The sequence below is a fragment of the Centropristis striata genome, chromosome 4, assembly GCF_030273125.1.
Source record: "Centropristis striata isolate RG_2023a ecotype Rhode Island chromosome 4, C.striata_1.0, whole genome shotgun sequence".
Classification (NCBI taxonomy): domain Eukaryota; kingdom Metazoa; phylum Chordata; class Actinopteri; order Perciformes; family Serranidae; genus Centropristis; species Centropristis striata.
Window position 1 is genome coordinate 17,188,736 of NC_081520.1, and position 13,791 is coordinate 17,202,526.

A 13,791-nucleotide genomic window follows, 5' to 3' on the forward strand; every position below is an offset into this window, starting at 1 on the left:
AATTCGTTTTTTAATTGATTTTATTTTATTTAGTTTTCATTAGTTTTAGTTTTTTTTGTAATGGGGTATTTGTTGGGTGCCAGATTAAAAAAAGTCACAATAAATATCGTCTTTATTTCCTTTGGATTATCCATCTGAACCCCAATAAGTTTATAAAGTCATAAAACCAGAAGTAACCAAAAAGGTTTACGGATGAAAAAAGTTGACAAAGACGAAAACGAAGGACATTTTCACTATAATTTTAGTTAGTTTTAGTTAGTTTTGTAACCACAAAATACAGTTTCAGTTAGTTATCGTTTTTTTTTTTTTTTTAAACTATTGTTTTTATTTTTATTTCAGTTAACGAAAATGTTTTTTCAATTCCAGTTTATTTTTTTGTTTCTGGTTAATCGTGCCCAGGAATCTGTGGGAATTCAGTTATAAAGATGAAATGTTTTATTTAAGCTGATGAGCACAACTTGCAAATATGTGATATGTGGGAAATTTGATAAATTAATAAATTAAATGTCTCTCCATTATGTGGTACATTGGAAAATGTACAATGAAAAAATAGATTTAATACATTGTGAAAATAGACCTAATATATTGAATATACCGTAGAGTGTTACTACAACAGTCTCATGTTTATGGCCTCACTTTTTGACCCTCTCCATTGATTCCTCCCCTGTTTGTCCCTCCAGAGGCAGAGGACGGTGTACCGACTGACGCTGGTGAAGGCCTGGAACGTGGAGGAGATGCAGGCCTACTCAGAGCTCATTGCGTTGGGCCAGCCGGACTTCATTGAGGTCAAGGTAGGGTTCACCATCACCTATCTTATATCTTAATGTGTTTTCTTTTTCCACGCTCAATTAATTTCTTCTTTGTCAGGAGTTTTTACGATGCAATATATCTCCTTCCTTCATGCTGGTTCCTTTTCTTTACTTCTCTGTAGGTGTTTCTGTCTTCATAGTATTTATCTAAACTGAGCTTTGATGTGTGTCTGGTGTAGGGTTGCACATCTCTCTGTGATAAACGATTCGATTAGCATATAAACAGGTTATGATACGATTCAAAAACAATATACTTTTATTACAAACCGATTGGAATCGATACAGTGTGAGAACAATATGATTTTATTTGATTCTACGGTTAATATTTGTTGTAGATATTTTATAGTGTCACTCACAAGTTTTATATTTTATTTATCTTCTGATTCACCATGGAGTTAAAAATCTGTTTTATTGTTGGTCTGAACAACAAAAAGACCACAAACATCTTTCTACATTCATAATAAATGAAAAGAAACATAATTCTAGAAGCTTTTTGTCATTTTCCTTCAGTCCCACATGAGGCTGATCATTCCTGAGTGTAGCTTTGATCTGAGTGACATCATTTACAATTTCCCTTTATCATCTAACCTGACAAAACATTGGCTGGTGTTCAGCAGACATAATCATGTTCTGGGATGTTAAATAATGAATTTATCACCAGTATCATCTATATACAGACATACAGTAAATAATTAAATAATATAATATCAAGGCATTCCCGTGTCCCTGTTCACATATGAATTCAGAATGCAGGTTGTTAATTATGTGCAACTGTTTGTTAAACAGAGAAAACACTTTATTATTATTAGTGCATGTCTACAGCTGTTAAAGTGACTGACAGCTGATTATTATTATTATTATTATTATTATTAGTGCATGTCTCCAGCTGTTAAAGTGACTGACAGCTGATCCAGCTGTGATTTGCTGCCGCCGTCATTAGAAACAGACGTCGCTTCACGTGACGCTTCGGAGGAAATAAAGGACGTCTCATGTCTCTTAAAACGTTTCGCAAGTGACGCAAGTGAACGGCTCAGTGAGGGCAGCGGGAATGCAAAATAAGATACCCAATCCTTGACTCTACAATTGATTAATCTAGGATTTCATGGCTGATTTGTATCGATTAAGGAGGCTGCTAATGACGCAGCCGCATCTCTCACTTCTTAAACCGAATATCCGGTCGCATTGGTTTATCCTTCACAACCCTAGTCTGGTGTAAAGCCCCCCCTTTCACATATACCCTTCATTAAATTTTGTAAAATCAAATGAGCCAGTAGCACTGGCCGCCAGGCTGGTTTTCACAGCAATTATCCTTTTAAAAGAAACTCCTTGTCCATGATATATCCTGCTAGATAAACCTCATCTGCAGTCTGATGAATCTACCAAGGTGTGGCATTATGTAAGTGACTAATATAGTGTTACTATATTCCCAGCTGAAAGGAAACAAGTAGAATTAAATGGGAATTTAATGGGAACCATTTGTATGTGCCTAAATATTTCAAATGAAAGTGAATCAGACTCTCTTTCTTCCATCTCCTCCTCTTGTCTCTCTGGCACTAAACAAATGTATATAACTGGTAATTAAACTGAAAGCTGAACCTTCTTCAAGTTATGTATATGCTTTTGTTTTATCTAAAATGAAAGAGCCACAATGGATCCTATTAAATATCTTTGTTTTCTCTCACTAAGAGCCATACAGTTTTGTTCGTTATTTAAAGCTTTTATTATTTAAAAACTTCAGGGTTCTTTTAAGTGTGAGCAAATTTGCATTTGTCTAACTCTATAAATTATTTACATTGTCAGTCTGTTTCTATGACTGTAGTATGAGTGTTATGTTGGTGAGGGATTAAATCTGTGAGTTTGCCTTGGAGCTGGTTAGGTTGGGAGTGACAAACCTAACCTGGAGTTGCTTTTAAACCTACGAATTAAGTTAAAACATGAATTTTCAGCTTTGCTGGAGGGTCATTGTCGTGTTTAATTGTGTGTAATTATTTGCCATTAGACAAAAATATACTGACAGATAAAAAAAAAAAGTGTTCAGAGTGACCCAGTGCTGGGGAAGCTACTTTAAGACCCTAACTTTGCAGTCTACCAATTACTTAACGCTGGAAGAAGTTGAGAAGTTACAGTAACTAAAGACGCTTAAAAAAACTAGTTCAAATAACAGTAGTTTTTTAAAAAAGAAAAAAAAATACAATGTGCATGTGATATGAAGTTGAATATAGAAAAGCCTTGCAGCAGTAACAAATGCTTCTCAATTTGATGTTATTGCAAAAGGTGCCTATTATTCACAGGTCATATACACTCGTGTTGTCACGATACTAAAATTTTCAACTCGATACTGATACTCAAGAAAATATTCGATACCACAAGGATAAAAACAAAGACCCCGAAATTTAACAGAAATATTTTTATTAACAAGAAAAATGCAACATATAAAAATGAACAGAACCACAGGTTAAATATTTATAATAAAAAAAAGTTGTGCAAAAAGAAACTGCAACTATGATAACAAGCTTCAGATACTCGATACTTTTGAAAATGAGTATTGTATCCGGATACGTTTTAGTATCGATACTTTTGACAACCCTAACATACACTCACAGCAGCCACTTTAGAAGGTACACCTGATCAACTGCTCAGTCAATGACATCAGAATCAGAAGCCTTTATTGTCATTGCACAGAGTAACTCAGGATTCATGTAGCCACAGTTAGTTTATACACATAGACGTACTAGATGAGTGTCATAATTCATTGGAATGGTGGACTGTGTACCACATCGACCTTGTCACATTTGGAAGACATGTTATTAATAGTATGTGAAGGGGCACCTGGTGGCAGTCTGAGCTCTGGATGTCATAGTGTTCATTATTCAGTTCATCACATCGAGGTGACAGGGCCACTAGTAGCTGTTGGAGTGACAGCTGCAGCAGGTAGATCCAGCCTGCTTTCTTCCTGCCTGAAAGTGACACAACCATCTAAACCAGAATGAAAATATGCATCATTTACTGAGATTTATTAAGGCTACAGTAGGGCTGGGCAATATATCGATATAGTTAAACATTTTTCTTTTTCATAGATAAGTTCTGCCCTTACTAGGGTTTGTCATATTTAGTTATTTTGTAATGTTCGTTATTCTTTTCTCATAATAATTTATACATTTCAGAAAAAGATTGGCCTATTTTATTGCATAGGCTATTTTCATTTAAGATATTTTTTAATTTAAATGTGCACTTTATGGAGCTTTGATTTAAAAATAAATAAATAAAAAATCTAATACTGTTATACAGTATTTATATTCACTTAAATAAACGGTTTTAATAATAATAATAATAATACATTGAATTTATATAGCGCTTTTCTAAACACTCAAAGACGCTTTACAGGGAATAAATAAATAAACAAAGGAAGAAAAAAAATAAAATAAAAACTACTTGTGACATGTCATATTTGGCTTTGACTTTGACTGAACATTTGCTCTCACTTTGCAATAAAAATATCAGGATATATATCGACATTCAGCCTAAGTATATCAGGATATGACTTTTGGTTCATATCGCCCAGCCCTAGGCCACAGTTTAAAGCCTCCTTTGTATCTCTGAATATTTTTTGTCCTTATGAGTGTGTTGCACCTTTCTTTTCATATTGCACTTTTGAGGGAGCACAGAGTCTGGCTTATATTCAAACTAGAGGCTTCATAACATAACATTTTCTCGTGAGGACATGAAAACGTTCTCTGGGATTACTTGACAGTTGTGTGTGGGTATGGGTAAGTATGGGCCATGCCTGACATTATGTATGAATATAGGGAATCAAGTGCAATTCTGAACACATTCATGGCAGCACCTGCATAACAAAAGAGCCTCTCTCAGCTCGTTTCAGTTATTGTAAATGCCAGTGAGAGGGTTCGACAGTAGCACAGTCTTATCCTAATGTTGTGTTCCTATCTATTGACACTGAGGCTTGATTTAACTTGATTTGATCATAAAGTGGCATTATCTCGAGGTGGCTAAAGTGAAACTTGACCATCTAACTCTATGGAGTTTTTGGCTATTTTGTTTATTCTGACTTACTGGATCAACATTTTGAAACAAAGAGAAACAAAGAAAAAACAACATAAATGTGATCTTGTGATTGTGTGTGATCCTGTCATCAACTCTGGTTTTTATTCTAGTGGGACTCTATTTTATTTGTGTCTTGTGTGTTTAGCGTAACAATTTTGGTCATTTTGTGTCTTTGTAAGTCATTTTGTGTCTTTTTGGGTCATTTTGTGTCTTTTTTGGTCATTTTGTGTGTCTTTTCTTGTCATTTTGTGTCTTTTTTTGGTCATTTTGTTTCTTTTTTTTTGGTTATTTTGTGTCTTTTTTTTGGTCATTTTGTGTCTTTTTTTTAGTCCAACATAAAATGTGATTTTGAATCTTTGTTTTACTTTCAAAACACTAGCTCAGTAAAGAATTTTAAATGTTGCAAATGTGAACAAAGGTGTCAAATATAACATAAGAGGGTTCCATCCAGTTCTATCATTTTATACTAAATGTATTTGAGCTTGTCTCCAGTTTTACTTGGTATATCATCATCAAACTGAAACTGGCCTCATGGAGTTTACAGCCAGAACTTTAGAGGTAAATTTACAGTAGGGCTCCACGCTGCTTTGTTTTCTAGTCTAGATGGAGTCAAGAAGTCTGGATTTGGAGCTTTTGGAGACTCCACAGGGTTAAACTCTGCAACTTCTTTCATTTGAGCTTACGTTTATCATAGAGTTTTTTTTAGTTGGTGGTTGTAACATTTGTTTTATTTTGTTTGTTTTGTTGGCCCTTTGTTTGCATCACAGTGTATTTATTTCTGTCTTCACGCCACACATGCATTTCTTCAGCTTATCTGCCAGTTTGTGTGTTGCATGAAATATATTCTCCAAAAACATAAATCTAATTTAAACACCCACACTGTGTAGTGGCTTCATATCTGAAAGTAATGGGCAATGTTTGTTTCTCTGCCTGGTGTGACGACTAGAGTAAATGTATTTCATTGTTTCTATCTGTTCTGTGCCACAGCTCTCATCTGGCTTTTGTATGATTATTAATTTGTTTGTTGCGGTTCCAACATGTTTTCTAAATGAGGATAAGCTTGTCTAAAGGAGCTGTGGGCATTAAGCGACTAAGCAGCACATTTCTTTCTATAAAACTGCAAAGTCTGTTTATCTGGACATTTCTGTTCTTTTAAAACATTTTTTAACCCTTTTGTTTAGGTTGGTGTTCTTTAGAATTGCATATATACATTGCAAAAAAGCGGTGTGTAAAAACAAGATAAAAATACTAAATCTGAGGGAAATGATCTTGCTGCATGAACAGATAATTTCACTTGATAATATTTCTTAAATTAAGATTATTAAATCTAGAAATAAGCATGTTGAACGCTTAAAATAAGAAATTAACTCTTAAAACTAGATAAATTATCTAACACTTCCAAACATTCTGCCTTTCATCAGACTCTGTGTGCCATTAAGTAATGCTCAATATCCCAGTTTTATGCTTTATGCCACTTTAACCAATAATAATTTTATTTTGTCGTAATGAATAAACTTGCTCTGTAGCAAATAAATATCTAACTAAATATTTTATTTTTTTGTGTACACAGGTTGCTAATATGCATTCACAGTTAACCTAAACACAAATGAAATCACAGGTTTTGCAGATATTAGGACAGAGAAGCACAAACACACTGCAAAAAAGGTGTGTCTTAAACAAGATAAAAACACTAAATCTGAGGGAAATTTTCTTTCTGCATGGACAAATAATTTCACTTGACAAGATTTCTTAAATTAAGATTGTTACGTTAATGCTTAAAATAAGAAATTAACTCTTAAAACAATGAATTATCTAATACTTCTAAATCTAAAAAAATTTTTTTATCTTGGTAAGAAACAAATAATTGTCAGGTCACTCTGCTCGGGCCAGTTCATCGCTGCTTGCAACTTTAATTTATCTTGTTTTAAGAGTTTATTTCTTATTTTAAGCGTTCAACATTCTTATTTCTAGATTTAATAATCTTAATTTAAGAAATCTTGTCAAGTGAAATTATCTGTCCATGCAGCAAGATCATTTCCCTCAGATTTAGTGTTTTTGTCTGGTTTTTAGACACACCTTTTTGCAGTGTACAGTATTTTCTTCACCCTTTTTAATTTATGTTGCCATTGAGCATAAAATACTCTACTCATAGGGAAATAGTCAGAGTAGGAGCTTTTGTTCTTTGTTTTAATAATGTATTCTGCCTCCTCACAGTAAAAAACTGTAGTTGATTTTGCTGTTTTGTAGCAGTTCATCCTCTGTTCTTTCTAAACAGTTCCTAGACTCAATAAAAATTAGGCCAGCACAATTAATTGTCTCCACCCCAGATTGCAGAGATAAGAGAGAGCCCTGACCTTTGAAGTCAAATAAAGTTGAGATTCACTTGTACTCTTTTTTTTCATTCCACTGCAGGGGTGCAAGCTAATTGGTTTGAACAGGTGATATGCTCGTTTGTCAGGCCTCACCCTGTCTCCCTTCACACACACACACACACACACACACACACACACACACACACACACACACACACACACACACACACACACACACACGTGTATATATCTACATGCCAAGGCACGTCTCTGCCATCCTCTTACATGTCCAATTACATGTGTCCTTCATCCTAATAACACCAGATATAAAGGTAAAAGAGCAGGTGAAAAGCTTCCCACAGACAAAGTTAGCATTCATGAAGCAGCTCTTCCCACACGGGGATACTCCACCACATCCTCTCATTCATAATCCAGAGCACACTTCTGTTCTGCACTACCTGGTAACAGAGTTCCATCACTGGGCAGCCTCCACTGGGATCCCACTGCTCCCAGCTATTGCACTTATTACTTTCTATAACCTTCATTTTTTCCGGGCTATGTTTATTGAGCAGAGGGGTCTTTTTAAAGCAGCTTGTTCACAGTTACACAGAATCACACCTGGGAACTGCCCAGTACAAACAGTCATATCCAGCAGCAAATAAGGAGCATTTCAGTGTTAAGTGCCTCACTCAAAGACACCTTAACCCTCTGGAGTCTCCAAAAGCTCCAAATCCAGACTTCTTCATCACATCCAGACTAGAAAACAAAGCAGCGTGGAGCCCTACTGTAAATTTACCTCTAAAGTTCTGGCTGTAAACTCCATGAGGCCAGTTTCAGTTTGATGATGATATACCAAGTAAAACTGGAGACAAGGTCAAATATATTTAGTATAAAATGTTAGAACTGGATGGAACCCTCTTATATGTTATATTTGACACCTTTGTTCACATTTGCAACATTTCAAATTCTTTACTGAGCATGATAGTGTTTTGAAAGTAAAAAAAAGATTCAAAATCACATTTTATGTTGGACTAAAGGACTAAAAAAGACACGAAATGACAAAAAAAAGACACAAAATGACTAAACAAAGACACAGAAAGACACCAAATAATAAAAAAGACACAAAATGACTAAAAAAAAAAGACACAAAATGACAAAAAAAGACACAAATGACCAATAAAGACACAAAATTACTTACAAAGACATAAAAAGGATTCAAAAATGGCCCTTCCAACAGTCTGAGTCCGCCACTGCTCCCCTGTGCTGTATGGAAGCATTTGCATATTTTATGTTTCACCACTCATTTACATTTTCATCTGTGTACTAGTACAAGCTTACATGCTGGCCCACTCTTCCCCTTTTCCCCTCAATAATGTTGATTCTGTCTTTAGTAGCTAGTTGGCGTATACACCAAATACCGTATGACTGTTCATAATTAAAGACAGTAGAAATGTGTCTGTTTTGGTGTCTCCATGCCCATCCTTCACATATGCATCTGAAGTGATACCATCTCTGAATAAGAGAGAGTATAATGATGGAATTTAATTACAAAATAGCACCATTTTATTCATATTTAATTAAATAAATAAATAAAATATGGGATAAGCATCATTAAGACTCTTCTGTAAAGCAGCAGTCGCAACTTGGTTATGTACTCTCCCTTTTCTATGTTCTTTTCTTCTGATGTTGCAACAAAGTGCTGATGGTGCAGAAATAAGAGCACACCATACACCAGAATTAGTTTTGACCCAACTTATTTGTAGAAAATGTGCAGGCGCATACAAGACTGGAAGTAATATTGTGGTAGCCTCAAGCAGCCTATTGATTTAACTGTTCAGTCTCTTTAGCTCTATCTGCAGATTATCAGTTAGTCACCTTTGCAGCACTGTAAACACAAAGTCAGACCAGTGAAGATAAAACACACTCAGGCACCGATGCCCACCTGAGCTCTCAGTTCACATTGATACAATTTAAAAAAGCATCAGAGCCTTTTTTTTTCATCTTTAATCATAACGAAAAAAGAGAACATTTGCTTTAGAACGGATGTTTAAAAGTTTAAAGTGCTTATTGTTAATTTTGATATTATTTGGTGAACATTTAGACCTGTCACCTGCATGTTTAAAAGAACAAGTACATCCCTGATTCCCAAAATGTTGGGATGCTGTATAAAATGTTCCACATGCATATGACAAATTTCAAAATATTTTATGTAATTAAGTAGGGGTGTGATGAGATCAAACTCTCGTTAAAAATCTGTCTCGCAAGATTTGTGAGCTATCCAAACTTCTATGTGTGACCTGTGGGGGCAGTAAAAGGAAAAGAAGAGGAGGAGGAGACTGGTTAAGAAGAGTAAGAACGAATCGAAGGAGCACAGTCCTCCTGCAGCAGTCTCTCGCAGCTGCAGAGCCGGAGGGGATGTTAACCCCTTAGCATCAAGTTTGCAAATTGCTAACAGGCTAACAGTTAGCTCTGTAGCAGTACAGTGTGTATGTGCTGCTGCCGCAGGAGGTGTTCACTTAGCGATCTCTGTTTGTTTACAACAAGCACCAGACAGCACAGTTAGCGATGCCGGTTAATTCACGATCACTATGTTTATGAACAGCGGAGACACTGTGCATAATTAGCCATGCTGCTTTGTTTATGATCTGACTTTGTGCAGGTAGCGGCGGCGGCCACAGTTGCTTCTCCCGTGTTTAATCCGTCGCTTATGTGATCACGGTCGAAACTGTCGCTAAGCGATTACGCGGCGGTTGAAAATCAAACGTCACCTCCGGAGTTTCTAAATCCCTCTGGGGGCCTTTTTGTAATGGAGACAGGCAGACTGAGCGAACATTTGAGAGGGCGTGGCCTGAGACTTTTGGCCACTCTTCCCCCTAAAGAAAACACGGCTTGTATTGTTTGCACTTGAAAAAAATAGAGAAATATTTAATTTAATTCATTTTATTTTAACTTTTATACATTTTAGTTAAAGTTTAAATTTGTGGAAGAAGAAGTTTATTAAAAGCTCATGCTTACATCATGCATGTAAAGAGTCATAATAAAACATTTCAAAATACATGTGCAGCTCGGTTAAATAAAAGTCTGTTGGTCCAGTCATATATTTTGTCATTGTTAGTGTCATTCTCGTCTCGTCTCGTTCTTGTGAACCCAATATTGTGTCTCGTCTTGTCTCGTCTCGTCTCGTGAGCTGAGTGTATAGTCACACCCCTATAATTAAGACAACGACAGTGCAGACAGGGTTTGCGTATTTCAATGCAAATTAAAATGTATTATTCATTTGGCTGACAGTCAGCCACATTCGTATTAACATTCATATAACTTTTAGGACAAAAAAACGATTAAACTTTCACCACTGTCAGAAAATTGCAGCAGTATACAAGTTTTCTGCTTAAAATAATGAGATGTGGGAGCGGGCGCTGTAATGAGGGGTTCCTGCAGTAGCAGAATCGAAGCATGCGGTGTGGAAACCAAACAAAACCTTCTGAAAGGCCAACGGGCAGCAAAAGTGCATGCTTGTGTTTATAGCAAGTTATGGGAGAAGTTGCTTTTTATTTTCCTCCTAATCAGGTGTTTTTGGGAATCTTGCTGGTCTGACTGCGTGTTTCCATATTAAAACTAACAAGCTCACACTTCTCTCATAAATCATCCCACTTGTGTGTATGGTTTGTCTCATCTGTTTGTCTTGCCACGTTCTGTCCGTTGCCAATTCAGTGAAACATCTCTGCACCCAATCATGACCCACATGCAAAATGGAAAGCAGTGTGCGACAGTTCAAGCTGGAAATATGCTTCTGGGAGATACTCTATGTAGCATGAAGAAGCATGTACCGTATAGTGATTTAGGACTCAGATTGGGCTCTTCATGGCATAGAGACTGGTAACCTTAACTGAGCCTTACATGGCCCAGATCTTTTTGAGTGACAGTATGTTGCTGGTGAATACTAAAAAAAGTGTAGTGTAGTGCTAGTAATTAAATTAAACTTTAAGAGCATTTTCTTGATACTTTAGTGATTTTTGAGGTTGTCAGTCTGATGTGATAATCCTGTCTCCTGGTGGTCTGAGCCTCCTTTTTAAAATCTAGTTGTTTACAGTAGTGCTAGGGGCCAGAGGGATGCTGTCAATCTCCTTGAGTTGTCACTCTGTGTGTTTCTGAGTCTACATACTGTACCATTTTCATGGTTTGTATGGTTATACCCAGAGGATAGTGCAGACTTTATAGTCACACAGTCAGCAGGAGTTTTACTTGTCAGTCCTCGAGTGCATCCAGTTTAGTCTCCCCAAAAAGATAGTTTTCTCTTAAAGGGTGTTTCCACTACACCCCAATACCTGGAATGAGGCGGGTCTCACTCGCCAAAACGCCCCTAATTTGAATATGAGCCATCCGGACGGTCTTTTGACGGGACTTTTTTTGTCCCTGTAGAAGAGCAGGGCCATTTTTGTCCCCTGAAAAAAGCCTGGTTACTGATTGGATAGAACGCTAAGCAGGATGTGACGTAGTACTCGACGCCACAACAACACGCGCCATTTGTAAAAGCGGGTGAAGCCGTGTTGCCACGCAGAGTGAGTGGACTTTTGAGAGGGCGTGGCCTGAGACTTTCCCTGTAGCCACTCTTCCCCCTAAAGGAAACACGGCTTTAGTAATTATCTTATTTTATTAATTGTTGTTTTATTATTGTTTTATGCTTTATTCTTTGATTTGTGATATCTGGTCCCTGTCTCTTTTGTTTATACAGTATTGTGCAGTGATGCACCCGTCCCTAACTCCTCTCCTGCTACTCTTTATCTTTCTTCTCTGCCTCTTTCAGTTCTGTTCGTTCTGCTCTAATCTGCTCTTGCACTGAAATTTGTCATGTGCAGTAAACGTCAATGCATTTTCTTTGCCATCTGTGCAAAAATGAATTGGACAAGCTGTGTGACAATTAAAGGATCATCGTCTCTATCTTCTCTCCTACACATTAAGCTAATCTTGTCTACTTACATGGCGTGTTTTATTGCTACTTAAGTAATCAACGAGCTTGCTTAAAGCAAATCTTGGCTTCATCGTGGGGTTTATGATCTGCCGTTAATGAGTGAAAAACACACACTTCTGAATCTAAGTTGTCCCCTGAGACTTGGCTGGCTTTTCCATTAAAGGTTTCTCGATGGAATTTGAATTGATCCACGACTACATGGCATTTCATTATATCAGAGGGAGCACAACATGAACAAGACAGCAGGGAGCATTGGATTGGACAGGTAATCACTGATACCCATCCAATGTGGTTTTGGGGACCACACACAGGCTTTACACAGGAACCGAGATGTTAATATAATTAAGCTTCACCCAATGTTCAACCTTTATCAATCACTGCTTGCTTCTGTCATACAAAGGGAGCTCAAGAACAGAACACTTCAGTTTTTCTTATGCTCTGGAGGATATGAAGATCGATGCCAATAAGCATACTCAGACAAAATAAACCATCTAAAATGTTGATAGCTTCAACAACGATTATGATGATCTACTGTAGTTATTACAAGTAATTTATTGGTGCCAAATTTTCTCTGGTAACATCTTTGTGAAAGTAATTTGTCTTGGGTTTGGACCATTGGTTTGACAAATCCAATTTGAGAACTTTATCATCTTTCACAATGTTCTGACATTTCGTAGACTAAGCGATTAGTTGAAATATAATTGAGAGATTAATAACATTAATAAGATTAGTTTTAGTGGTACTCTCTCACAAATGCATGTGATCGTTGGTTGTGGCAGTGTGCTTTATTTTCATATTTTATATCTACCGTTGACCTGGAATTTGTCCAAACACAGTATTTTGGTAATAATTTATCTTCTCTTCCTTTATTAATTGTATTACGTGTTTCATTTCCTCAAAGTTTGACCTTCAAGACAGTGAAAACCACAGTTAGATCTTCTCCTAATCCTGACAATCAATTATTTACCAGTCTCACTGGAACAGGTACGGACGGGGTCACTATCGGGGTGAACTCTCCCTCTCTTTCTCATCTCTAGCTTGTCTTTCATCTCTAAATTATCTCCTCTGTCTCTCTCTTATCGCTTCCCTTCCTCCTGCCTGTGAACAGTATATCGTCCTTCGCTGAACAGATGAATCCCTCTTGCTGCTCAGCTATCGACTGCAGCATCATGAGCTCAGTAATTAGTACATCCCAGGATGGACTGGTGGCAGGATGATGGAGGGAGATGCTCTCTCATATCAGCAGCTTTCAAATTAGCCCTGACTGATGGGAGACCATGTCTGTGGAATAGCTTTAATAACTTTTATAGAGTTTTATTTACAGTATACTATATAAGAGACAAAAAAGAATGATAACCAAGGCAAAGTTACCATACCATAGAAATGTTTATCCAGATACTAATTCACAGACACTTTTGCTCTTTAGTCTTTCTCTAGGGGCTCTCGGGAATAAACTAGTTTTGTGGGAGGTTCTTAAAAACAATTAGAAAATCCCCCCAAAGCTAATGCGGGAATGCTAAAATAGAGGATATGTGATCTTTGTTTATTGCTGTAGTTAAAAGTCAATCTGCTGGGTTTTAATTCAGCTGGAGATGAAAGCAAGCTTTCATGCCCATGGCAAAAAAGCTGGGAAATTAAA

The 13,791-nt window shown here is 36.7% G+C and overlaps 1 protein-coding gene across 2 annotated transcripts in view; it reads left to right on the forward strand.

The window, feature by feature from the left end:
• tyw1 (tRNA-yW synthesizing protein 1 homolog (S. cerevisiae)) overlaps window positions 1-13,791 on the forward strand; it is a 99,599-nt gene that overhangs the window by 59,159 nt on the left and 26,649 nt on the right. For both annotated transcript variants that reach the window (XM_059331852.1, XM_059331851.1), the window contains exon 14: window positions 681-791. In XM_059331852.1, coding sequence (XP_059187835.1) covers window positions 681-791 — 111 coding nt within the window. The remainder of the gene's footprint in view (window positions 1-680; window positions 792-13,791) is intronic.